This window comes from Peromyscus leucopus, chromosome 4 (genome assembly GCF_004664715.2).
Source record: "Peromyscus leucopus breed LL Stock chromosome 4, UCI_PerLeu_2.1, whole genome shotgun sequence".
Classification (NCBI taxonomy): domain Eukaryota; kingdom Metazoa; phylum Chordata; class Mammalia; order Rodentia; family Cricetidae; genus Peromyscus; species Peromyscus leucopus.
This window is the reverse complement of record NC_051066.1, coordinates 142,012,203-142,038,803: the sequence shown is the minus strand read 5'-3', so window position 1 is coordinate 142,038,803 and position 26,601 is coordinate 142,012,203. Positions and strand designations below refer to the sequence as shown.

The following is a 26,601-nucleotide window of genomic DNA, read 5'->3' as shown; positions in this document are numbered from 1 at the left end:
GTTCGACACGGTTCGACACACTTCATGCCGAACACTTTGAACTTTGGTCCAAAGTTCGGTCAACTACCCCTACGCAAAATGGCGAAACAATTTGAACACACACTGAATGGTCCAACTGGGTCTCAGCCACCAACCCACTCCCCTCCGACCCCAGCGCCAGGTCAGCTATTGGGTTGGGGTCACGCCAATCACGGATTCTTGGCGAATGAGCAGGGGGCTTCGGACCGGAAACCGGATATGGGTGGGAGGTCCAAAAGGGGGCGCCGCGTTGGAACGCCCAAAGAGGTTGTGCTTGCTGGGTTGGTGGGAAGCGGTTGGCGGGCGGGCGTATGGCGGCCAGGCCTAGAAGGCCACGATCGCCGTGAGTGCCTTGAGGGTTAATCTTTTCGATGCCCTCCATCGCCAAGGCCCAGTGGGAAGGTCGGGGTCTCCCATGGACCATCCCTTGGGCTCATGATGGCGGTGGGCTAACACTCTTCACAGAGCACGCTAACGCTGAGGCACCGTGGAGAGGCGTTTCCAGGGCCTGAAGGTGGTGATCCAGGCCCCTGGAGAGAGAGAGACGAGCAGGACAAGATGGACAGAGTTCACTTCCCAAGGATGCTGAACCCTGCACAAGGTGGAAGGTCAGTAGACGCTGGGGTTGGAGACCCAAGGAGACCGCCACGCGGATTTCTTGTGCTCCTAGGCCTCTCACGCCCAACCCCAAAGCACCATTCATCGAAAAATGGGTTCAGGTTCTCTTTGTTCAGACATTCTTAGGGTCTGTGGGAATCCTTTGTTCCACGTTCTTTCTTATATCATGCTTCTCTGACTGGGAGAAAGATCCAGATCATGCCAATCTCCTTGCGAAGGAGCAAAACGGCATGAAAATGGAAAGAGAAGACCTCCAGTAGGAGGGGGTGGGAAGACCGAATGGAGAAAATGGCGCCTCGAATGGTTCTCCATAGAAAGATGTCTTGACTATGAACAGTAGGGGCGGGGCGGGGCGGGCACACCTTCACCTATCTGGAACAAAGAGTCCAACAAAAGGAAATGTGGGGCCTAGTTGCGTAAACGATCGGATACCTTTGCTCCTGTAGAAGCAGTGAGAAAAAGGGGGGGGGAGTGGATGGGCTTTCTTTGGAGTCCATGGAGCATCCGGGCTATTTTGGCAGGAAGTGAAGAGGAGGAAATGGATTAGATGGTAAAAGGTGTGTTTTCCGCCCCGATGCAGATGAGGATTTGAGTCAAGTATTGGGAAAGGCAGAATCAACATGGAGGCTGGTTCCGATGAAGGGAACAAAGGAGGGGGGGTGCACAAAGGGCTGCAACTGCGGAAGTCCCTTAAGGAGAGACTCAGACACAATGACAAAGAGAGGCAGGAGGGGTTCCCGGGTCCTCCTGGAAGCTCCTGTGTCAGATGGGTCACAAAAGGCGGAAGAGTCAAAGACTAGGACCTTGTTGTGGACACTGGGAACTGCACAGGGAGTCAGGGAGGAGCTGGTGTGGAGGCTGTCTGTTTGATTTCAATATGGCAGATGTGAACGGAAGATGGACGGTTTGAGGGAGATTTTTACAACCTATTTCTGGGAAGGAAAGGTTTAGGAGAAGGGTAGCAAGTATAAATTCAAATTGGCAATCAACCTTTACTAGGATTTGAGATCATCGTCGAATCAGATAAAAATTCTCCAGGGAAGGGATATGTTTGATGTGAGAAGAACAGTTGGAGAGAGCAGGGGGCAGAGGCTCCAGGGGGCAAACTGGGGAGCAGCTCCTGCCAGCACCCTGGCTCCCCAGCCTCTGCACTAGAGACGTGGGTTGGGGTAATTCTCTGCTATGGTGAATGCTCTATGCGTGGCAGGATATTAAATGACTTCCGTAGTCTGTTCCTACTAGATAGCACTAGCATCTCCTTAGTAGCCATAATAAAAATGTCCTCGTATTTTGTCCAAATATCTTCTGGGGTGCAAAATCACCCCTAGTTGAAAAAAAAAAACTGAGAAAGAATCCTTACACTTGATTAAAAACCACTTTAATTTAAAGGTAAATTTATACTAGGAAAAACAGCTCAGTGCTTAATTCTAATCGCCCCCCACCCTGCTCTCATTTTCCTGTAGTGACTGAGCAGTGCGAGTCAGTTGGATCAATGGAACTAAGGGCTATGGCTCTGTTGTATCCGTGGCTCAAGAAGGCCCTGCGGGGGAGCCGGGCATTTGAGACGCTGAGCAGCACAAAAGATAACTGGATGGTCTGGCCAAAGGACTTGGGGAACCCAGAGTGGTAAGAGCTGGAGGTGATCAGCATGCAGGTTGACTGGGGGTCACCTCGCTGGGCTGGGCTGTGTCGTGAGCCCTTGAGGGCTGGGGATTGTGCTGGCTTGATACAGAAATGTGCGCCTGACGCGGGTGGAAAGAAGAGACTTCGGTTGTTGGTGACCACCTGACCAGGGCCTCACCCCTACTAGGAATGAGGCTTTTTTAATGGTCTCCCATTATAACTGTATGCTAGCAAGAGATCGTTTTTCTTCCCTTTTGTATATGTACACGCTTTTGTGCGCGCCCGCGCATGTGCTCGGCAGGGCCTGGTTCTGTCCACCACGTGGGTTCCGTGAATCAAGCACCTTTGTCTGCTTAACCATATCACCAGCTCCCTAGCAAAGGATGTTCAGATACCTTCCCTGTTCCAGTTGACTTTGTAATAGGGGAGGAGGTAAATGTTTAGAGGGGTGAGTAAAAACAAGGAGTGCAAACTGCGCCAGTCATGAAGCAGTGGAAGAGGAAGTCAAGCGCGTGAGTGCCCGAAGAAGGGTAAATAGGTGCGAAGGACAAAAGCCAAGCTCAGGGTCTTGACCTCGTTCACACGAGGAATGTGCCAGAGTGGAAGGCTATAGGGAGAGAGTGGTCAGCTGGGGAACAGCGTTGGCTCTATTAGAAAAGAACGGTAAGTATTGCTCATGCATTGCTCATGCTTCCGTTAGGCTCGAGGAAAGTCGGCCTGCTCGGTGCGCTGGCCCAGACGCTCCAGTGAGAATCGGATGTCCTGGTGAATATTGCCAACTGAAAGCTCCCTCAGCTTCATTAACACCTGAAAACATGTGGTCCCCCTTCTCCATGACACCCCAGGCTTTTAAAACTTAGGCTCCTGGTGTTTGTTTGTGATCAGCAAGTATGTTTATACTTACATTTTAGGATTTTTTTTTTTAAACTGCCAAAAGCCCAAGGCCCATCCAGATATCAAGTAGCTACTTCCGACTTTCTTGATGCTTCCCTGTAGCCACAAAAGAAAGCCAAGTACAAAATGCCCCTTGGGAGGAAGAGAGGGTAGAGTGAACAAGAGGGAAGGGAGCAGAAGCCAGGAAAAGCAAGCCCATTGGCAGTAGGGTTCCTTTGGGTTTGTGGCTTTGGGGAAGGCGCAGCATGGAGGTAGCCTTCTCTGCATAGCTCATGTTTGTGCCGCTGGTTTTCAGGTAAAGGACTGACACACAAAGGGGGAAATAAAAAAAAATTCAGGTGACCACTTTTTTTCTAAGCTTCCCAGTGACAAAGGTTTTCTGAGTGCTTCTCTGAGTAGCAATAAGACTTAGAAGCTGTTCAATTAATTACTGTCCAATTAAGACCGCTGCAGTCCCCCTTCCTCTGCCAGCACCTCCACCAGCATTGGCCGGCCCACGGAGGCAGCAGCAAGCAGCTGACTGCTGTCTGCAGAAAGGGCTGTGTGGCTGGACTGTTTCAGGCAAATGCTAATTAAAGGAAAGATGCCTTTAACAGATAGGGCAAGATATTGGACTAGGGACTGATGTAGGGTGGATGTTAGGGGGATGAGATGATATTTATTAATACAGCCCATCAGCTCTGGATGAAAAGCCCTCATAAGAATTCAGGCCCTCGCTCAGGGTTGTTAGCGATGGTTCAGTCACAGCAGCCTTCTTTGTGGAAGGGTCACCAAATTGTGCCTTAGCCTGTCATGCTCCTGCTACTTGCGTCCGCACAGGGTGTCCACATGGCGCTATGGTTTCTTTGTGCAAAACAGCTGAGGATGTTACAGAGGCCATTAAGGGAGAAGTGCCTATGCCGAATGAGAGAAGGTGCCAGGGGAAGGCTGCTAGCAGGGGGGATGGGGGTGGGGTGGAAGGAGTCAGGGGTGGGATCCCGGAAGGTGGGTTTAGTGGAAAGGCTATTTAAGATTTCTGTAACTCTTGGTGGAAATTCCAGGCACCCTGAGGGCTTCTGGGGCCTGAATGCTACTTGAATTTAAGGGGAATGGTGTATTTCACCTTCACACACAACCTCAATTACCCAAAGCAGATTTTCCTAACAAAGTCTAATTGGAGCAGCAACATAAGCCAGGACACTCAGTCAGCTCTGGCCTGGGGGAAGGGAAACCTGCCAGCCTCGGCAGACCATCGGTCTTTGGGTCTGCACTCACAAGTCTGAGTGGGAGCCTCAGAAGCTGGTCTTCCTAGAGTCAAACCCAATGCTTAGGTTTTAAATTGTTAAACAAGATCACTGGCTTTTAAGTTTTTCTGGTTGATGAATTTGAGGCATTTGTATGAAAACTCCATTTTGTAGATGAAGCTGAAATTCCTATGCTAGGTCTGTGAGACTGTCAGGGGACAGTGACTTCAGGGTGACTGACTGTCTGAAACCCTCATTGGTGGCCATTTGGGGCTATTAGGGGTGACACCTGCTCCTTGTTGCACCTGGTTTTAACCCCGTCAGTTGCCAGAGACTTGCAGTCAGCCATATCTGATCGTCTTCAACCTTGTTCTTCCTTACCTTTTCAAAATACTGTTGCATAGCCATAAATGTCCTGGCTTGTAATCTCCTCCTTTTCTACACCTCTTCTGGAGCTCCGCCTGGGTGCCTCCGAGCTGGGCTTTACTCCCCGTAATCTCACCACACTTTTTGTCATCCTCAAATTTGCCCCAAGTTACTGCCTCCAGCTACCCTGTGTTATAGCTTGAATTAACCCTGGGGCAGCTGCATCCCCTGGCCAGTGTGTCATGTGCTCACCCAAAAATAGGTCCGTAGGAAAAAACATACAGGCTGTGCCCACACTTGGAGCAGGGCAGACAGCCTCCTGGCTCCACGCAGAATCATTTGCAGTAGAGGTGCCAAGCTGCCAGCCCCCTGGGGTGTCCTGCTTGTGCTGGCTGAGCACTGTGGGGCTCCACAAGGCGCTCTTGGGCTTGGGGGATCCAAGTCACTGGGTCATTTACTCTGGCAACCGGGCCGTGTGAACTGTCCTGCCTCCTAGTTGTGGGGGAGGGGCTCCTTATCAAGGAGATTTTGAGAAAAACACTAGTAAAATTTGACCAATTTTTTAAAAATGTCTGAAAAGGGACCAAAACATAAAATAAACGGTGACAGTATAGTAAGCCAGTCACTTCATTTGCATTTTGGGGAGAAGTGTTTGCTTTGTTTGCCCCCCGGCAATAGAGCCAAATGTGCCATGTGTGTGCAGGAGTGTTTGTGTGTGTCTGTGTGTATTTGTCTTCGTGGTGTGTGTGTGTGTGTGTGTGTGTGTGAACATAGCTATTACCAGACCTTGCAACATATAAAAGATGACGTAGTGCTGAAATTTTGTGGAGGCAGGAACCACTAAAGAAATGGCTGGAGAAAAGCCCTTGGGAGGGAGATAATGAACAGTAAGTGAAAGACTTGGCCCGTCCCTAACGAGAGCCTCTGGGCTGTTGTAGTTTAAACTACACTTGTCTGTCACTGTCTCCCATACTTTATAGCTAGCATCCCCCTATGGGTTTGTGCTGTACCGGGTTCTGGGAGGTTCCTTCCAGGCACTAAACACAAGGAGAGAATGCACCACTCCCAACACTAATGGGTGCTCTTAAGAATGCACCCCCCCCCCAGAACACAATCCTAAATTCACTACCTGCCCTCTTAAATATTTTTGCCATGAACTGAAAAGCATATTTAATAAAACTAATTTATTAGATCAACACAAAACAGACTTCTTCACAGCTGGTGTTTTTTAGTTAATCAACATTTGAGACTTGGGACTTCATTAGGGCTGAAGTCACTGGTTTACGTTCCTCTAGCCATAGGGTCATTTTGTTCAGCTAGTGCATTTTAGAAGAAACTGAAGCCGAGGACATTAGGGAAGACTGAAGCCAGTTAACAGGGTGGGATAGCGGCAGTCTGGGCTAGCCCAGTGTCTTCTGCCTTTGTGCTGCTGTGCGGTCTGGGTTTGGGATCCAAGGCTGATGAATGCCACAGCAGGACATTCCATTCCTCACGGCGGTAGGATTAAAGGTGTAACTTGAGTTTCCCATCTTGTTTCTGGGCATTATTTTAGAGGGGAGAAATATTTGAGTTGACATATGACATCACTGGTCTCTGGCCCTGCTGGATTTGATTGTTATGATTCGTGTTTGTGATAGGTTGCCACTCTGCATGCCTCATGCCATGGTCCATACCTTTTTTTTTTTTTTTAAGGACTTTATTCTTAACCAGTACTGATGTTTCAAATTTCTTGTTAATTGAGTACGGCTGCTAAAATGAAGGCTGGAGAGTCGGAGGTTGCAAACAGTTCCAATACAGAAGCAGCCTCGGCTTCGGGTGCGTTAAAATGGAACGACAGAAAACCTTAGAGGTTTGGTCCAGAGTTCCATCCCGCATCTCAGTTTCCAATTCTCATAAATAGAGCTATAAGTTTTATTGGTAAACTAAAAAAAATACTTCATCTGGGTTTTGCCATCACATGGTCTTTGAACTCTGCCACATAAAAGAAATTAACTTAAATTCAGTGATCAGTGCACCCTCCCCCTCACACAAGCAAAGTTTTTCCTTTAAGCAAATGATTAATGAAAAATCTTAAATGTTATGGCACATAGTTTTAACTAGCTTTACTGCCGATGCGCTCCCCACACACACACCCATGGCAGGGGTCTGCGGGGGGGGGGGGGGGGGGGATTCTGGTTTTCCCAGGGCTTGTCTCCCTCAGCCACTCTACCTCTGTTTAAGGGAAAGCCAGCCCATTCAAATGCTAACCTCAGCTTAACAGTGTGAGACAAAGGGCCATTTGGGAGGCTAGGGAGTTAGAAATGTTTAGGAACCTACTAGAAAAATCCCTGGAAAAGGAAAGAAAGTAGCTGAACCCCAGTGAGTGTTTGGAATCTCTGTCTCACAGAAAGAGGCTTGGAATGTGTGTTTAGCAAGTGTGCTACACTCCTGTGTGCCTCCTGGGCTTTTTCTCATGAAGTCAGAGAAACACTAGGGAGGGGATTGGCTGTGCTGGTCGGCAGCAGTCTGGGCTGCAAACGTGTCTGCTGTGGAAGATTACTGAGAGAGAGCAAAATGCACGTTCCTATTTGGGTGCCCCCTGTGAGAGCCTGGCATACTAATCAGACTTCATTGTTGTTTTGTTTTTTGTTTTGCTTTGTGTGTGTGTGTGTGTGTGTGTGTGTGTGTGTGTGTGTGTGTGTGTGTAAAGACAGGGTTTCTCTGTTTTAACAGCCCTGTCGGTCCTAGAACTCGAGACCTGGCTGGTCTGGAAGGCAGAGTTCCGGCTGCCTCTCCACACCCCTCCCCCACCCAGTGATTAAAAGGCATGCGCCACCAAGCCTGGCTCTGGGCTTCTTTTTAAAGGAGCAACGTAGGTGAGGTGGGGGCACTGGGGACTGAAGACCCTTTTAAATTTGTATTCATCCAGCAATCAAGGCAGTATTCTAATTTAGCTAATGAAGAACCTAACTGATGAAAACACTTCCCGATGGAGAAAACACGCTTAAAAGCGCGTCATCTCCACCTGTTAACTAGAAACCTGTTGCTTGGTAAACTCAGACTACTAATACATCATAGATAAAATGGCACCTAACGTCAAGAAAACGTCACCATCATCGTTTCATGTTGTCGAGAATTTTAACTTCGGAAAGATGTATTTTACTTAGGCCACTTAACGCTTTCAAACCAAAAGCCCCCACTTCCTTTCCGCAGGCTACCCGCGCATCCTCTACCCACTGCTAACAAACTGCTCCCCTATGTGGACCAAAGACGCAATTAGCCGCAGTGCGCACAGCCCACCCTCACTTAAGTTCTGGGAACTGCGACGCCATCCCAGGGAAGAGGGTAGGTCCTGGAAGGAGACTATGTAATGCATTCCTTCTAGCACCATTCTCCTCTTAGCGCAGGAGCCCAGCCGCCTTTGATTTCAAGCCTTGAAAACGCGTTCCTTAACCAGATTTTCCTAATCATCCCATCAAATTAACTCAAGCCGCCGCATGACCAGACGCGCGCACTTAAAAAAAAAAAAAAAAAAAAAATTCCAAATGGGTGAAATGTAGTAGTTGAGTTTTACTTTTATCGGCATTTCCGCCTAAGGTTGGAAAGGAAAGGATTCCAAGGTGTGTTACATGCTTGCGGCCGTTTGGGGATTATCACCGGCGATCTCCCCTCAGGTTACGGATTCCAAATACAGCCCCACCCGAGCTGAAGATGGCCAAAATGGCTGTAGCGTGTCCTCCCTGCCCCCTCTCTGTCCTAAGCGCAGGATCCGACATCTTCCCAGCTCGGGAAGTGCCACGATCTTTGGGGACGCTTTGGAAGGTGTCCAGGTGCTATCCACGCCCCCCTTACTCAGCCTATGCCTTGATCCACTTTATCTTTCCGCCCAAGACCACTTGGTATGGCTCTCATGCCTTCTTCCCTGCCTCTAGGGCCTAGGCGCACAGCCCTGTACCTCTCCAGACAAGTCGGATCCGCCCAACCAGCGGCGCCAAAAGGTTAGCTATACCCTGATGTGATCCTGCCTGTGCTGCCAACTCGGCTAGCCCAGAAGGGCACCCGGAAAGATCCCTGTACTTTCACTCTGTGTCCTCCAAGCACCACTCGCTAGCAAAAGGCGCCTATCCGTGCGGGAAGGTTGGCTAGGGCGCACGGGAGAGGTGCGCGCGCTCCTTTTCACGATCTCTGGCCTCCACAAACCTCCAGAGGTGAGCGGTGTTGGCCAAGACTGCTTGCGCGGCGTGGGAGGCACTGGCTCCAGGGTCCCGCAGCCCCCAAATTGGCCATGCCGGGACCCGATTTCCAGGCCCTGCGCCGGCTGAGCGCACGTGCGACTTTGCTCGGGAGCTGTAGGCTCCAGAGTTCTCACGGAATCCCAGCGCGGTTAGTTACTTTCCGCGCATTGCAACAGTGTAGCTACGGTGCCCCAGCTCTCAGATTGCCCAAGTTGGCGCGCGCACCTCCGCACCGAGCCCGGTGGGCTCTAGCCAAAGCCAACTCCAGCGCTGAAGACTAATCTTTCTAGGAGGGGGGTGGGGGGGAAACGTAGAAAACAAATGACTTACTTACCTTTGCCGTTTAGGTATGCGGCTCCAAACCTGGGGCGCGCTCAGAATTCAGTGTCGTGCACCGGATGCCAGCCCGGGGACCTCAGGTTGTCTCCAGCAAGGCGCCAGGAAAGCCTCGCCGTCCAACAAACCTTTGGCCTCCCGAGCGCCCCTGGGTGCCCTGGAGAAATTTGAGGAGCCCTCTCTCCTTTCCTGGGGTGTGTTTTAGGCTGATTAGTGGACAGCGCTCCCTTCCCACCTTGCCCCCCACCTATCCTAATTCCTCCCACCTCACTGTCTCGGGGTCCCCAGTTTTGTCAGTACAACTAACCTTTATCCATGAAAACCAGGAGAATCTGGACGGAGTCACCCATTAGTGACGCCGGATGGGGATGGGCCCCTTTCTGGGAGGGGATTCCGGGGACTGGTCGCGGCGGCGGCGGGCGGGCCTCCTGGTCTTGCAGCGGCGGGGCTGTCTGTCCTCCTCCTCCTCTGATTCCTCGGGGTCTAAGGGCTCGCGCTGGGGCTCCTCCCCCTCGCTTGCGCTCTCGAGCTCCTGAGTGGTGGGCTGCGCACGACTCGGGGAGGCGTGGGCGCTCTGCAACTTCAGAGCGTGCAGACGCTGGGTGAGAGACTGGTTGAAGGTGGCACCTCGGGGGCCGCGCTCGTCCTCGGGTTCGGTCTCAGGCTCAGTTGCGGGGGCGGTATCAGACTCGCTCTCAAATTCGGTCTCGGACTCGATATCAGACTCGGACTCGGTTGTCTCGGACTCGGTCGTCTCGGACTCGGTCGTCTCGGACTCGGTCGTCTCGGACTCGGTCTCCGACTCGGTCTCGTAGTCAATGTCTTCCAACCCGGGACACTCAGGCTGGCGGGCCAGCTGAGGCTCTGGCTCCTCGTGCTCGTGATCAGACTCAGATTCAGGGGACTCGGGGAGTACCTGCGCAGCGGCGGCGGCGGCAGCGGCGGAGCGGTGGTGGGCGTTAAGGAAGCTCCGACGCTGGGCAGCACGCTGCTGGGCACGGGCGTTGGAAGTGGCTAGGGCGCGGAGCAGAGCAATGGAGCAGGAGAGCCAGAGGAGCGCGGTGGCAGCCCGGCGGCCTATGGGCGGGCACAGGTCGTTGTAATTATGGCGAGCTCGGCGCCACTGCTGAGCCCGGGACCTGCGATCCATTCTCCTAGGCGCTCACCGGGAAGCCGACTCACCCTCTGGCTCTGCAGAGAGTGGCCCCACTGCGCAAGAACTGCTGGGGCCGAAAAGGATGAACCTTATGAGGTGAGAAGCTGGGTCCGGAGACCCCAGTCTCACCTCGGGGCGAAAAGGAGAAATTCACCTACCTTCGGGACCACTGAGAACTTTCTAAAGCTCCGCGCCTCAGCTTGCGTCTGTAAGTAAAAAAGAGGGATGGTAAGGAGAGAGAAGGGCTGTCTCCTCTGGGGCTCCTCTCGCTAAGTCTCAGACTCTGAAGTCTAAGACTCCGAGAGGTGCCTCCACTGGTCCTCTCGTCTGGGAGAGGACAGAGGAGACTGAGGAGGGATGGGGCAGTGAGGCTCTATAAAGTTGCGCGGACTTCTGCCGGGCATGTGCAGTAGGGAGGTGGGGGTGCCTCCCCGCTAGCTGCGCGGTGGCGCATAGCCCATGGTGCAGACCCTAGTGGGCCGGCAGGTGGCAGGCGGGAACCTTGTTTGAGACAATTTGGCCAAAGCGTTGAGGTGGGGGGTGGGAGGTGGGGGGTGGGGGTGGGTGGGAGGATGCTAGCGAGTTCCAGCGAGCGAAGCGGAGCAAGATATCTACAGGTTAGCGGACTCGAGAAGGAAGGTAAGCGGATTTCTCCCGGGGTTTGTCCCATTCCTCAACTTCTCCATGAACATAGCCCTTGAACAATTGAAAACTAGAATGCAAAATTGCAAATATTTAGTGGAATGAGGGCCCGTACATGAGTATTAATGACCCGGCAATAGGCAATCTCTAAGGGCTTGATGGTTTGAGGGATCGGAACCTCAAATAGCGGTTAACTGCGGCAAAGGTGGTTCATTTTGTCAGGGTTTGTTACGGTAACTAATTAGAACAGCTTCCGGAAAAAGTGCACGGGGTCGACAAACAAGCCTTCCCTCAGGAAAGGCCCCCCGGAGCTGTAGAGGTCGGAGTTTGCGAGGTGATGGTTGACAAATGCTGAACTCTGTTCCAGTGAGGTGTGTTGGAAGACCATGGGAAGCTGAGGGCGTCTAGGAAAAGGCCCTAGAGCCGATACTCCGGGTGGGTTTTTGGGGTAGTCACTGAGCACAGATAGATAGATTTCAGCTGAGAGGGAGGGTTCAACCAACACACTTGAGTCCGAACACAGGCGGAGCTCTGTTCTAGGTGCTGAAGACAGCAGTGAGCCCGAGCAGGTCTTGGATTAGAAAAAGAGTATTGAGGGGTCAATGTACCTTAACCAGAGAGAGCTTCAACTCATTCTTCCATCATCGTTACTTCATGCAGCTCAAATTCTACATGAGGAAAGCAGATGCATCAACCAGAACATCATGGTAGGGGGCGGCCAGAGACCACTAGATCGTGGTAAGGACTCGGAAAGCTAAGGACTCAGAGGTAACTAGTCCTGCTCCTGAGCCCTGGAAAACCTGATGAACACGGTAGGTCCGGGAGGGGATAGATCACGGATCCCTGTGGTGGGAAGTTCTCGATCCCACTTGTGTGTGGCCGCTGCTCTGGGGGGGGGGTATGCAAGGCAGTTGGGGGGGTTATCTTGCCTTGTTTGTTAAATGTAGAGTGCCTTCCACCACCACCACCCCACAGAGACAAGCAGAGCTGTGTTCGTGGGATGCAGGAAGTCCCAGCAGGGTTATTTTACACGGAACGCACATGTCACAGGTTGGGCTTTTTTTTTTTTTTCTTGAGTCCATGTGAAGAAACTGGAAGAAGAGGTGCTTCCACTTCTCCAAACTCTCCTACTCCCCTGGGGTTCCTTTCTAGAGATGGGATTCTCAGTCGTGTCCTAAACGGGTGCTGTCCATAGATCACTTACCCTCAGCACCAGGCTGCATTAAAGCTTCCAGATGCAGAGTTAAGGGCTTAGCAAGAGCCCAGCCACTGCTCTGGATGGGTTGAGGATTTTGTTCTGTCTCTTGGCTGTGTCTACACTGCATCTTGTGGTCCAGCAGTTCATGTGTAGCCCTAAGAGGCTGACTGCCCTGCTAGAGCAGGTTTGGTTTAGCAGAGCTCATAAACAAAAAGGGGCTGTATTCCAGCTGTGCCCCTTTCTACCCTGCTTGATGGGGGGTGTCTGAGGGATCTGACCGCTTCCACGCACCTACCTCATTGTTTTCAATTAGCACAGCTCTGCCAGCAGCATATGGTGCACAGAGACATTGGTCAAGCTGATTTTAGGGCACACTGAGGGAGAAATCAGGGTTGTGTGGGTGCTGGTAAATGCCCATTTGATGGAAACTGATGCCAGATGTCAGCAGTAAGGTAGGTTATAGTTCTTCAGTAGATGGAGGAAAGTGCTTCATTTTTCAGGTGGATGCTTTATGCCTGTAACGGAGATGGCAGCCCAGAGCCGATTCACTAATACGAATACACTGAGATTGCCTGCATTATTAAAAAATATGCATTACATAATACATATTTTTTGGACTAGGATTCTGCATTAGCAATGCTCTTTCTTTGCAAGATGCATTTTAATCAGCCAGTGGACATTTAACAAAATGCTGCATTTTCAAGCCCCAGTCATATGTATAGTTACAAATTCCTTTCAGCGTGTGTTCAGCATGGGCTCCAGGAGGAGCGGGACTGCACTGAAAGACAGTTCCATCTTGCACTTAGTGCCGAGGTCGAGCAAATGGATCTGCACAGAAAATGCTCTTTAAAATGCATTATGTGCATGACTTTAAAAAGTGCTTGCTGCAGAGTGAATTTCAAAAGGAACCAAGTGGGTGATGAACGACCTCGGTTGTTACCAGGCTAAGGAACAAGGGGCTCTGTCTGTCTGCTGGTACATAAAGTATGGTCGTACATCACCTTCGGGCTCTGCCAGAGGGGGCTCCTAGACCAGCTGGACAGGAAAGCCATTTCCAGTTCATTACAGTATAATACAGGGGGCTTTATTTGGATGTATTGTGAGGAGGATTGTACTGTGGAAGACGTTTAGAATCACTTCACATAGCTCCAGAGGGCAGAATGAGAACCTATGGGTGGTGTTTACAGATAGGCTTCAGCCCATGGAGGAATATTCTAGCAATCAGGGCTCTGAAGTGGAATGTGCTCTTCCTCAGAAGCTGTGCTAGGTCAAAGGACAAATGACCACATACTGGAGATGTTTCCATGGTGCTCATGAACCTGCTAGAGCTAGCTAGAGATAAAACTGAAGGTCGACAGCAACCTTCTTTAGATGTTGTCCCCTGGGGGAGGGGGGCGGCTATAGGAGAGGGCTTGGGTGCTCAAGCCTTTTACTCTGCTTCTGTTTCAGAAGAATCTGAAGGTGCCTGCAGCTCAATGACAGAAAGGAGTGTTTGAGTGACAGCTTTGAGACAACCCAGGTAACCACAAATGGACCCAGTGGCCTGTCGTGGAGCTCCTGTACGTTGGCAGGGCTCTGAGGTTCTTTGCTCTACAACATTCACATTAGTCAGGTCCATCTATTAATTGCATTGGCCTTCTTTGCCTCCCCTCCTGGAGCTGTCTCGGAAATTACAAATGAAATTGGCTATTTAGCAATCACGAATTGAGTCACTTCTATGACCAAGACGCTATTCCTGGCATTGTGGGGAGATCGAAGTAAATGCAGATGAACAATCCCTGCTACCCAGCAACACGCAGATCAATTTGAGATGCCCCCCATTAGTAACAACAGAATACCAGTGGGCACAGAGCAACAACTTCTACCCTGGCAAATGAGCAGGGGAGGGAGGCTGAGAGCCAGACTTGAAGTCACAGGTAGAGTTCTTCCAGTTTCTGGGGCCAGTGCTGGTTGTTGTTGACCATTTGTCTTTTAAAACCTAATCCAACTTTGAGATTTGGGGGTGTTTTTTTTTGTTTTTTTTTTTTTTCCAAATTCATAAGAAGATTGTTTCCATTCTACCTGCTCCCGTGTCCAAAGCAATGTGCTTGTTGCTCTGGGCAACAGATGAGTCGCATGAGTCTGCAAAAGCTTGCAGCCTATTGTCAGAGGTCCTACAGACACCAGCACATTTTCCAACATGAGACTTAAGATAGAGGCTGGGTTCTGTTCTGCCTAGCAAGCGGGTACAATCGCTCTTGAACATGTTTTTTGGACAATCATTGGAAAGGACTATTTTTGGAGATGGAGAGCTTTTCAAACTTTCATTTGGAGAGAAATGAATTGAGGGACTTTGAAGTGCTCCCCACCCCTCACTGTGGCAATCAGCCAGGAAGGCTCACCCCCACTGGGAATTTGACATGGCCCCTCCCTCCTGTTCTCTAAGGGGACTAGGCACAATTCGGGAACATTTGGTTCATCTCTCCAGGGCGCTATTTTGCTATTACTCTGCCTGCACTGATCTTCATTGGCTCTCACCAGTAGAAATGGTGAAAACTCCGAGATCCTGGTTTTGTGGTTTATGGGGAAAGGCCAGCTAGAGCTAGAAGCAAACAACAGGGTAAATAGCCATCTTTAGGGTCTGTCCTGGCCATCGCTGGGCTCATCTGTACTGCTCTTGTGGGGAAGAAGGTGGGGTCAGCTGAACACACCAGCCCCAGGAGGCTTAAAGTTTCCCCTTCTTGCCCTCTACTCTATACAGATACACAGACACAGACACACACACACCACACACCACACACACACACACACACACCCCGAGTTCCTTCTGTCTTTCCATCTTCCGTGGAATGAGTGATTTCTAAACTCAGAAGCCAGAAAAGTGCCCAGTAGCTCCTTCTCTCACGTACAAGCCCTTCTGAAAAGGAGCCTCCTTGTTTGGATTTTGGCCCTGGAGCTCGTGAGCCCTGTTTCAGTACTGCAAACCCTCTGGCTTCCCAGCCTGGTGTTAGGGTTAGCTAGCCCACTGCTCTCCAGTGCATGAGAAGTCACTATCCCAGATGCCCCGACGCCTCGCGTCTCCTGGGGTGGAAACACTGCTGGTTGCTAGGGACGCAGCCGTCCAGAAGGCCCTTGGCCCCCAGCTATGCCTTTGTCTGACTTTCCTGAGTCTCTCGGTGCCCCGCCCCCACCCCAGCTTCAGCCACCAGCGCGGACAGAGCCTGGGAGTTGTTTTCTTCTTGCCTGAGGTAGTGACTCACCCTTCAGACCTGGGGGAGGGAGCGAGGGAGCGAGGGAGCGAGGGAGCCTCCATCTTAGAGGGGAGAAAGAAAGCCCTTAGTGGTGTCATGGTTCAGGCTCACGCTCGTAGAATCCTTTCAGCTGGAGCTCTTCAAACTATGATTAGACCAATTTTACATGTCTAGTCACTGAGGCTGCAGTAGATTGGGACTCTTTCTATATGTGCAGAGTGAAGTGGAGAATTGAGGCAATTATCTCAGGCAAATGAGTCTGTGCTCGTAATCAGCCTGTCCTGATAACTGGGCAAAATCGGCCTCATGCACAGAGCTTTGCTTTGAGTTAAAGAGGAGTCTGAGATATTTGTTTATTATTTTTCACTTGGCTTTGTTTTTCAAAGGTAGTCTAGTAGACATCCCATCCCGCCCTATGCAGTGGTCGGGCTATACCCTGTGCCCCTGTGGGCTCAGTATACTACTCAGAAGTTCTGGGTTCCCTTTAATCTGCCTTTGTCCTTCCAGTGGACACCTTTTCCTGTACAGCACACTGAGATCTTGAGCCAGGTTACTGATCCTCCATGTTAAGGTGACATCATTCCTAATGGGACCCATGAAGACTTGGCATGGCACACAATGAAGGGGATTAAAGTGTAGATTGTAGGTCCAGAAATGAAGACAGTGCTCCCAGCCCTCACTGTCATGATAAAAAAGTGTTCATTAGTTGTAGGCCTTTCCTCGAGTTGCCCATGGCTTCCCTCCTGGCCCCTCCATCATCTGTGATGAAAGGAAGAAGAGCCAGGGGGCCTGGATGGGTAGGAGCCAGATGAAAACATCTCCCATGGGTTCTCTGAGAGCCACTGTCCCATGGGAAGGCCCCACAGTACCTATTGAGTGCCCACCTGACAGATAGCAGGCTGTAGACGCTCCTGCACAGCCTCCCTCCCTCACACTATATGCATAATTAGAGAACATTGTGGGTTTAATTAGCTGCCTCTGCGTGATTTTAACTGTAAGTGCTCTAGGAATGGAGAGCTTGAGATGGACCTTGGGAAATTGAAAATTAAAAAAGACTGTTTTTCTCCAGAGCCAGGAAGTCTCCATCTTGTCCCTTGGAAATTTTCTGATCTGTTATTAAAAAGAAAGCATGGAAAGGAGAAAGAGCCTTGCCAGGGCTCAGAAGGTTTGGAAAAACAGTTTTGCCCTCTGAGTGTTGATGCATCAGTGATCTGAAGTTTTTTTTTTTTTTTTTTTTTTTTATTGTGATCTGGTTTATTTCTATTGAGTTTGTTAAATTGTATGTCTTCCCAATGCTTCCCTCACTTGGTTTACAGCCCAACCATCGATGTTTTATGCTGAGTTTTAAGACCTGCCAGAGCCCGTACCGTCTTCCCCAATTCTGTTTCCTAGCTCTTTGATAGTTTTACCCGTTTATTTTCCTATACAGATTTAAAAACCATTTTTATTAAGTTCTGTAATGACCTTGGTGATGTTTTGCCTGGAACTGCATTCAGTCTATAAATTAGATGAGGAAGCTCTGTGCTCTTTTTTGTGTTTAGTATTAAGCCTGGAGTCTGGTCTCTTCATCTATTCAACTCTTTCCCACATTAAGGCTTTTATTTCTGTATACAATTTGAATATAAAATGTGGCATTTGATGCTTGAAGAGATGGCATACGTAGATTTCTCAGGCATTTGATACTTATGTTGCTTTGTGAATGGGCTGTCTGTTTTTCATTAGGTTTTCCGGCTGTTTATAATGTGTTTATGGGATGATATTGATTTCTGTACATTTTCCTCATATTCTGCTACTTCAAGTGTCTGGTTGATGAGGTCCCTGGTCGCTCCCTAGTGTGTGCTCAGCCGACTTTTGGAGGCAGCAGTGGAGGACTCAGCTCCACCACAGATCGCCCAGCGCTGGTCTGAGGGGAGTGGGGATGGTACTCTGAGCTCTCATCACCGAAATTGAGTTGGGAAAGGCATTCACCCTGACTGGGCTCCGCAAGCCTCCCACCTTTTGGGATTTTGTTTTTTGGGGTTTTTTTTTGTTTGTTTGTTTTTTGTTTTTTTCCTTTTTAGAAGAATAGAAGATGATTAATAGAAGTTTGAATGGGCTTGTTTGTTTTGCTTTAAGTTTTAAGGTAGTTTAAAAATAAGTAAGAAATGTTTTTTTAAAAATTTTAAACTGAATTTTACCACTCCCCAAATAATTTAAAATAGAGGACACACAGAGAGCCTCAACAAATCTAGGAACTTAGTCGAATTCCTTGCATTGTGTCTGCTGATGTTGTCAAACTACTGATTAGCAGGAGAAACAATAGGACATTCACAAACTCAGGAGACCAAATAGCACACTTCTGGGTGATGAGACAGGCGAATGAAGGACTAAAGAGGAAATCCAGAAACTCCTAGAAGCAAGTGGAAATGCAGACACAGCAAACCCAACCACTGGCATGCAGTGAAGCAGTTTTAAGAGAGAATTTGCAGCTCGGCATTTCCTTAAGAAAGAGCAGAGCCAGAAGGGGGCTTTTCAATCCCAGGACCCACGTGGTCAAGTTGTCCTCTGACCTCTGTATATAGATATGTGTGCGTGTGTGCATGTATGCATGCATGCATGCACCCCCCCCAATAAATAAATAAATGCATGAATGAATGTTTAAAAAGAACCCTTGAAATACTAAATGAGCAGCTCTGTGATGCATATCAGGGCCTTAGACAAACATGAACAGTAAAAACCAGAATGAGTAGCCAAGAGACAGTTACATTGGAGCAGAAGCCAGCTAAACAGAAATGTTGAAAATACAAAGAATCAATGAAACAAAGAGCTGGATTTTTGAAAAGATGAGTAAGATTGACAAGCCTTTAACCAAACTAACCAAAAGAAAGGGACAGAAGACCCAATTAATAAAATTAAACCTGAAATTGGAGACATGACAGCAGAAGTGAGGAACTAGCAGGTCACATGTGCACACTACCTTCAGTACATATTCCACTAAACTAGACAATCTAAAGAAATGGATTTTGAATTTTTTTTAATTCAAAAAGAAATTTTGATTTCTAATTCATGTGGCTGACTAATGTTAACCCCAGATGAGATATAATTTAAACAAATCCATAGCAAGTAGTGATGCTGCTGCAGTAACCGAGACGGTCTCCTGACGGCGTGAGCCCTGTATTAAGCAAGAGAAATGGGGAATACAGCTGGTATGTGATATAGTACCCCAAGTCCCCCATGCTGAACACCCTTCTGCATTAGCCTGTGGGTTTAGAAGTACTCTTGGGCCCCACAGGAAAAGGTATCAGATGATGCAAAGATGTCTGAACCTGGCCCTCAATGAAGACACTTGGATGGAAGTAGAAGAAATGTATTGTCAAGGAGGCCACCTCAAGGGATACTTCACATTACATCCAGCTTGTTGGACTTGCACAGAAGTTCTAGAGCTGGACGGGACCAGAGATCAAGTCTTAGTCCCCCTCAGTTTGCAAGTAAGGGCACAAGCTGGGAGAGGGAGAATGGGGCCTGCAAGTCTGGTAAAACCAGCTTGTAGGCTCTCTTCCTAGTCTGAGCTCTGTCTCAGGTTTTCATGCATCAAGTGAAGAGTCTTGGAGTGGAGACAGAAGGTGAGCCCAGGGCTCAGATGCCAACCCTCTTGATAGCAGATCTATTTTTTGTCCACAACCAAATGGACAGTTCAGAGTTTCACATTCCTCTCTTGATCACTTTAGAACTGACATTCCACTGGCTCCTTACTGAAGAAAGCAGGAGCTAGAAGTGCCTTGGAGGCTAGAAATAGAACCATACTGTGCCCCGGATAGTCAGGCCTAGCCAAGTCCACACGATAGCCGGAAGGACATGGCCAAGGTGAAAGCCAATGTAGTTTAGTGACATTTTTTCTACTGGCTGTTCAAAATCTCTATCTAGCTCTAAAAGCATCAGTTATTACTTAAACTGGGCCCCAAACTGTGGAGTTGAGGTGCAAGAAAGGTGAGCACCTGCTTTTTCTCAAGATGTCTGCCCTGTGAACCCATGGCAGGCCAGCAGCTCCAGCAGACACATGCAGTTGTCTAAATGATATGTACTATCTAATAACTCCACAATACCATGCAGAGCTAAGGCTTAAGTCACTTTGTGCCCAGTGTCTGTGCGTGGGAGAGGACTGGGATTGTTTTCTTTGCCTGTGGGGCTGGGGTGTGACCTTGGTTTAATCAGTCTTTAGCCATAGAGAACCGTTGAAAGTACCAACCTGTGTTTCAAAGCTTTGCTGTGAAGGAAAAGGGAGAGAGGACCTAAGGGCAGGGGAGGGGGAGTGGTGGCTGTATTCTGAGGAAGGAGGGGTGAGTGGTCATTTTCTTTCCTCTAGTCTTGGTGGCTGTTTGCAAGCCTTGGTGGTGACCCCTGGAGTACCCTTAATAGCACTCAGAACAAGCATGCACCCCTCATCCTGTGACACTACTGAAGCCCAGAGGAGACCTCCCTTGCTAATCCTGGATCTAGACATTTGAAGCTGGGGATGGCCACAATTGAAAGAATGCTTTCCAGTTTAGACAACAAGGTGCTTGTCCCCAGTCCCACCCGCTGCCTCTCCCCAGACATTTTTGAGTTAGTCACAGTATAAGTAGGGCTACCTTATAAATGCCATGTGACTCTCTAAGACACACATGAGTGTAGAGTGTGTGGTGGTAATTATAGCAAATAATGCTGTCTTGTTACTTTTGATGCACTGAACAGAGAGTAACTTCCCTCGCCCACAGCTCCTTTACTTTTAGCCTTTGACTTTTCCTTTTTTAGCATTCCTTTGTGTATGCTGGTGCGCACATGTACAGAGGTCGGAGGACAGAGAGTTTGTGGATTCTGGGATTGGAGCTCAGGTCGTGAAGCTTGGCAGTAATCACCCATACTGGCTGGGCCATCTCACCAGCCTTCTTCCAGCCTTCAGACTGGACTCGGGTGCGTGATCAGGTAGTCTGCCCTGGGGAGTGTGTGTGTGTGTGTGTGTGTGTGTGTGTGTGTGTGTGTGGCGTGGAACGGGGGCTCCAGTTCCAATAAGGTGAATTGCAACCAGGATAAATGACTTGGACCTATTTTCCTTCCTTGACATTTGCCTCCCAATAATACACAGACAGAAGTCATCGTCTTGCGGGACTTGGATGTGACATTTGCTGTCACCGTGCATGTTTACATTGCAGACAAAGCAGCCTTATCATAAAGAGCTTGCCCTTGCCCTCGGCCTCTAGTGAGCTGCTTCCCAGAGTGCCATGTGCCAGGGCCAGCTCTGCGGCTGGTCAGTCTAGTCAGCCACATAGGATGACATCTGTCCTCAAGGACCTTTGGGTTCTCAGGGATTTAGGTGGAAGAAGGTAGTCTTTCGCTTTATGTCATCTGTCTGAGGTGCCAAGAAGATCTTTGCCTAAAAATACTGATTGGTCTTGTAGTCTAGGCTTTCTTTCATAGAGAGAGAGCTTATCATGCATGCATGATGGACCAGAACTAGTCACAGCAAGCGTGACATACACCTGACCGGACCTAGTCCCCAGGTGACAGGGGCTCGTGATAGTATTTTAAATATTAGATTGTATTTCTTTTTCTTGTTTGCCTCTGGTGCCAGAGCTAGGATCCAGGGACTCAGGCCTACAAGGCAAATGCTCTGCTATTGAGCCGGCACTCTGAGCCCCCAATGCTAAAATTTAAAAGCATGCATTCAGCCTGTCTCCACAGGTCTGGAATAGTTAGAGCCATCTTGGGTTCTCTGGGGAATAACACCACCCCCATGCTCCAGGTGGGTAGGTAAGGGCTTCACTCTTTTCTTCTTTCCATAAGTCAGGAGGTTCCCAGGAAAGGACTCTGTACACAGGTCTCTCTTAGTATTTCTAGAATCCTGCTTTCATGTGCACATTCTTAAGCTTGTTAAGGAAGTTTTTAAATACACCCAAGTAGAGGTGAGGCCAACAAGCTCCGAGTATGGCTGTGGTAGCCACTTGTTATCTGCCTTTCTGCTCCCTGCTGCCTGGCACCCTTTTCTCCCTGGAGCCAGCCCTTCCTCTAGGGTGGGTCCGGAGAGCACACAGCTCTCTTGGCAGTCTTGGGCAACAGTGGCTTTCCCTGTTCTCAGCTTGTAGTTGTTGCCCCTCGATTCTCTGTGTAAGTTGAAGCCACCTTCTCTGCCTTGCAGGGAGCTGGTAGGGAGCATTCAAGCAGCTTCCCCAGCTCTTGGTGGCGTGTGCCATTCAACTTGGATGGACACGACCTTGGATCCTCAGGCAGTTGTAAACCCCAGGAGTTCCCTACAGCTACCTCTTGCATTTGGAGCCCCTTGAAAGACCTCCAAATTGGTCTTCGGCAATGTCTGTTTTTGTCGGGACCAGGTCAACACATCTTCAGTAGCAGGCACCCAGACAGATTCAGCTGTGCCTTTTTTGGAAGAATGTATGGTGGGGACATTTGGAGTCCATATTATGACAGTTGTCACTGCCTGTGGAAAGATTTTGTCCCAGCCAGCTGCTAGGCCTCTTTGTATTATATTAATAGCAGGGCCATGGGGCCCACTGGGGTTGGAAGCCAAGGAGAAGGAGACAGCTGTGGCGGACATCACACCACGCTCTAGGCATGTGCTCCTATGTCACAGGCACACAGATGGCCCACACCTTGTCCTGCCGCTCAAAACAACCCCAGTCCCCTGCCTGACTTCTCCTTATAGGGGCAGGAATGGGCTTGTGTGGACCATCCATGGGAGGAAGGAGCCAAATTAAGGCAGCCTGACTGGAAGAGGGTTGAATGGCCTGAGCTGTAGGTCAGCAAGCAAGTGAGCTGGGAGCCAGGCATGTGAGGCCAAGTAAGGCAGCAGTATCCCGACAACTGGGAGTATTTGGTCCTGCGTGGCAAGGGCAGGCAGGTGGTTTTAAATGTCATAGGCAAATGGCAGCTTGGTTGGCAGCAGGGTGGAGAGATGGGGTTTGGAGGACACTTTTGCTATGCCTAGATATGGTCAGAAGAGCGGGCAGGATCAGGGACTGGGCAATGCCTAGCCCAGGAAGAGGGGCCATGTGAGTAATGAGTAAGCCGGAGGTGCCAGGGACAGGTGAGGACTGTTGAGGCAGTGCTGGGGCCGGAGGCAAACAGAGCGGCTGAAGCGGAGCGTGTAGAGCTCATGGGGATAGTGTGGGGTGAAAAGCCTATGGATCGGGCCCTGTTCTGGTGTCAAGGAGAATCTGAGTGGGTCCAGAGGGAGAGAGACCAAGTCCTGGCCCTCTGAAAGGACTATGAAACAATATCCCTGGTGATAAGTAGTAAATATGAACACCCACCATTGTAAGGTAGAGTTAGAGACTGCCTCCCAATACTAGTCTCATCTAGATACATGATACTTTAGCCACACATAATTTTCTTCCTTTCTTTCTTTGTCTGAATAACAATAGCTCATTCACTAGTGTTTAGATACTAGGTTTTACCAAAATCCTCAGATATTTAGCTTAAGATATAGAGGAACTGCTAGTCTTCTGGATCTGCTATCCGCCTGTCCACGGGGGGCCATGGGTGAGGGGCGACTGCCCCCTGTTGGTCTTCTCAGATGCCTGCTGTCACCCAACCCTGTCACTCATTTTGAGAGGGAGCCTTTGCCTTTTCTGAAGTGCAGTGCAGCTGTTCTTGTCCCAGGAATAGGGGGCCCTCAGGGCTAGGCGGGGGGCCCAGCAGCTGACTTGTTGGCAGGGACCAAGCAGCTGACTTGTTGGCCGGGCCCTCCTTGACTTTGCTATGACATTGGTCTAGAAGGCATAGGCTTGTTCATTAACACAGGCTGGGTCTGCAAGAGGGAAGACCAGGGAAATGGAGAGTGAGCGTCCATGGGGGCCTGGGATAGGCTTAATAAGCCAACAGGGCCACCCAATTCCCTCTTTGTGGCTCCTTAGTAACCTGGCCTGTACCAGAGTTAGGTAGTTACCATGGCAACATAACATCTGTGCTGTCTGCCCCTGGGCCTCCCTCCACCCCAGCTGGGTAGGGCCTGGCCAGGCACAGAAAGCACAGAAGTCCTCAGGAAGGTCCTGGACTCTGGGGATTGCCTCTAAGCACATAAGCAGACAAGAAGGGATTGAGACTGGGGAAGACTCTTGGGTGGGGATCAAGCAGTCCCTAAGTTCATCTATTCTCATCCCTGCTGGGGCTTCCTCCATTTCCTTGGCTGTACAGATTTCTTCCCAGCTCACTCTTGCTTCTTGGCAGAAATTATAGTGTAAAAAAGAATATAGCACGGATGGTCCCTATCTCCTGAAGCGTGTGGCACGGTGTCACCTGCTTACTGCTCTGTGCTCAGTCTTGGTGATTCAGAGGCTCCTCATTCTTATTGACCTGTTTATAGTGTCTGCAGTGTGGAGTCCTAGGCCTCAAGGGACTATATATTCATTTAATTCACTTAATTTTCATGGCACCTTAAAGAGAAAGCTTAACTACAAGAGAGGTCCTGATTTGCCCAGGGCCACACAGCTGGGAAGTGGGATAGCCTAGCTTCTAACTTAGGAAGTCGGTTGACTTCCAGAGCCAATTTTCCAAACACTACCATATGGTACTAGTTGGAAACTGAGGGGCCTTTGAGGAAGGTCCAAGATGATACTTGGACTAAGGTGATATTTAGAGTGGGTTTGTTACCCATAATGGTAGTTGAGATCAAGGATGGACCTCATTGGTTCCTCTGTTTCAGTCCCTTGTCCTTGCTCTGCTGGATCAGCTGGAGCACCATGGCTCTGTCCTCTTTCTCCAAGGGTTGCAGAAAAGGAAGGCTTGATCTTTCTTTTCTGACTTGAGAAATCCAATCTCTAGACTTGAGTTCCTGTCCTCTGTGCTTGCCTGGGTGAGGGCCCAGAAGAAGTGGGCTCTGGAGAGGTGACTTGTCTAGGGTCGTGAACAAAGGTCTTAGAAGATGACTTCCAAGCCTATTTCATTAATGACCTGCATTCCCTCATTAGAAAAGGACCCGTATTTTCAAACCATGGCTCTTATGTCTCACATGGTCAGACAGTAACCCAAAGATCGCCCATGAATATGTCTTCTGATGGCTGTTTGGCCGTTAGGTCAGAGACATTAAGTTCCTTAGGAGGTTGTGTGTATCTGTTTGTTTACGTTGTGGACATTCCCACCCCATTTTTCTCTCCATGCCAAGCTTTCCTCCTAAGCATCGCTGGAGCCTTCAGCAGCACGGTGCTGCCTTTGGATCCTTGCCATTGCTGTGTGTGACGTGGAACCTCACACATGTCCCGTCCTGACTGGAAACCTGCTCTGCTTCAGCCCCCTACGTGGAGCACAACCTCCAGTCCTGAAGGGGAAGGTTTGCTAAGCAGGAGAGCTGGGGGAGCTCTGTCTCCGAAGGTAGGAACTGGTTTTCACCTTACACAGACCCAATACGTTGAATAGAGAGACGAGTCTTGCTGGAACATAGACCCAGCCAGGTGGCTCCTTCTTAGAGCCATGGAATCTACACGGCTTTTGGAAATGGTTTGATTAATTCATAATAGCAATGCTACCGCTAAAAAACCACCTAGAACAAGAGGGTTTATTGTACCAGATACTTGCCACACCGTGGCCCACTTTGTGCTGCTGCATGTAAGTGAGCCCATTAGATACAGTGGCCATAGGCTCATCTGGCCACAGGACAAGTGGTCTCTCCTGCCCCTTTCCCAGCAGCACTTGGAGAGTGGCCTTCAGAGCACCAGCTAGCTCATTCCCAGTTCACTGTCTCCAGGCTGCTCCCTGTGCACCACAGCCAGCTGAGATAGGCGGGGAAGTTCCTGCTGTGCTTGAAGGAGATACTGACACACTGGGACACCGCAGAAAAGGCCCGGGCCTTTGGCAGAGGAGGGCTGTTCTTCCCTTGGGTTCTGTGACTGGGAGGAACTAGCCTTCTCTCTGCTTAGGAGTGGGCCAACAGCTTCCTTTGTCCACGGTCAGCCTGGACTCCGGCAAAATGTTCCTGGTTGATGCACAGAACTCATCCTCAAAGTTCCCCTTCCCTGTCAAGGTAGCTGGGAGAGATAGAAAGTGCCAGAGACAACTGTATCTGGAGGCCACGGAGAATGGGGAGGGTCTTGTCACAGTGCTTGGAGCCTGCTGCTCAGGCCACCATCCTCCCATGTCAAAGTCATGGCTTTTGAGTCCAGACAGCAGGGAGGGGGCTTGGCTAGCTGAGCAGATTATCCAAAGGTTCTGCTGTGTTATAGCCAAGATGCTGGGTTAGTGATCATTTTGAAACCTTGTCCAGAAAGAGACTGCCTAGGGTCGTGGGGTTAGAGAGTCAGAGGCAGAGCTGGGAGGGTCCCAGAGGGGATCTTCATCCTATACAAACAGCACAGTCTCCTGCGGAAGACAACGAGGAAGGAGCTTTCTGGAGGGCCCCCCCTCAATCCTGTTGTGCTCGCTTCAGAGGGTTGGGTGGAGGCTCTCCTGAAGGTGTCTACAGAGCATCACGCCGTAAGTAGACTCTTGTCGTTTTTCTGGGCATTGGCTGCTGTGCTTGGCCTCTGGCAGCCTCTGCTAGGCTATTCCTGCCCCAGTCGGTGCCCATGCTATGGCCGAGGCCAAGGCACCAGAGACCTGGCCCTTCCCTGTCTGCTCTAGGCTGACGGTCTTCTTGCCCTGGGCTTGCACCACCATGTGTAGAGTCTTCTTCCCCCTCCTGCATCCTTTTCACAGAAACCTCCCACCACTCACCCCTCTTGCTTCCTAACACTAGTCCTTCCATGATATGGATGATTTATTTATTTTTCTTTTATGTCCTTTTTTTCCCTTTTCCACAGGACTATGATTGAACCCAGGTCCACATGAATGTTCTACCACTGATCGACATTGAACTCCCTTTTTATTTTATTTTGAGACAAGATCTCACTGAGTTGCCCATACTGGCCTCTCAAACTTGGAACACTCATGCCTTAGACTCCCAAGTAACCAGTATTATAGGCATGAACCACCATGCCCTGTCTGGAGGGTTTCTTGGTTAACCACCTCTGTAAGAATGAGCTTGGGGGGGGGGGGGTAGCAAACCCCCAGCATTATGAATTAATACCCTGCCTCTCCCATATATGGCACAGTATCTGCCTAATAAAGTTGTGTAAAAGAA

At 49.7% G+C, this 26,601-nt stretch overlaps 1 protein-coding gene and 2 long non-coding RNA genes across 9 annotated transcripts; 2 read left to right on the top strand and 1 right to left on the bottom strand.

Annotated features, from left to right (window-relative positions):
* Window positions 1-68: 68 nt before the first annotated feature.
* Window positions 69-10,600, top strand: LOC114682017. Of its 2 annotated transcripts, XR_005091450.1 has the most exons (4): window positions 69-160; window positions 484-626; window positions 2,100-2,262; window positions 10,451-10,600. It is a non-coding gene; the product is annotated as an uncharacterized LOC114682017 (long non-coding RNA). The 2 variants fall into 2 exon arrangements; XR_005091449.1 differs by lacking the exon at window positions 69-160 and having other exon boundaries at window positions 383-626.
* LOC114682025 (neuroendocrine secretory protein 55-like) lies at window positions 9,622-10,804 on the bottom strand. 2 transcript variants are annotated; one of them, XM_028855789.2, is made up of 2 exons: window positions 10,607-10,804; window positions 9,622-10,515 (listed from the first exon to the last, which is right to left on the bottom strand). In XM_028855789.2, exon 2 carries the CDS (start codon window positions 10,440-10,442, stop codon window positions 9,642-9,644), a length of 801 nt encoding a protein of 266 aa, XP_028711622.1. In that variant the 5' UTR covers window positions 10,443-10,515; window positions 10,607-10,804; the 3' UTR covers window positions 9,622-9,641. The 2 variants fall into 2 exon arrangements, with proteins under 2 accessions (XP_028711622.1, XP_028711623.1); XM_028855790.2 differs by having other exon boundaries at window positions 9,622-10,512.
* Window positions 10,602-26,601, top strand: LOC114682027. Of its 5 annotated transcripts, XR_005091446.1 has the most exons (6): window positions 10,602-10,656; window positions 11,751-12,140; window positions 13,738-13,807; window positions 20,289-20,459; window positions 24,652-24,857; window positions 26,282-26,601. It is a non-coding gene; the product is annotated as an uncharacterized LOC114682027 (long non-coding RNA). The 5 variants fall into 5 exon arrangements; XR_005091448.1 differs by lacking the exon at window positions 20,289-20,459 and having other exon boundaries at window positions 11,751-11,858; XR_005091445.1 differs by lacking the exon at window positions 20,289-20,459 and having other exon boundaries at window positions 11,751-11,902.

Coding starts and splice junctions, on each gene's coding strand:
- LOC114682025 (XM_028855789.2), bottom strand. CDS start 10,442: ATGGATCGCAGGTCCCGGGCTCAGCAGTGGCGCCGAGCTCGCCATAAT.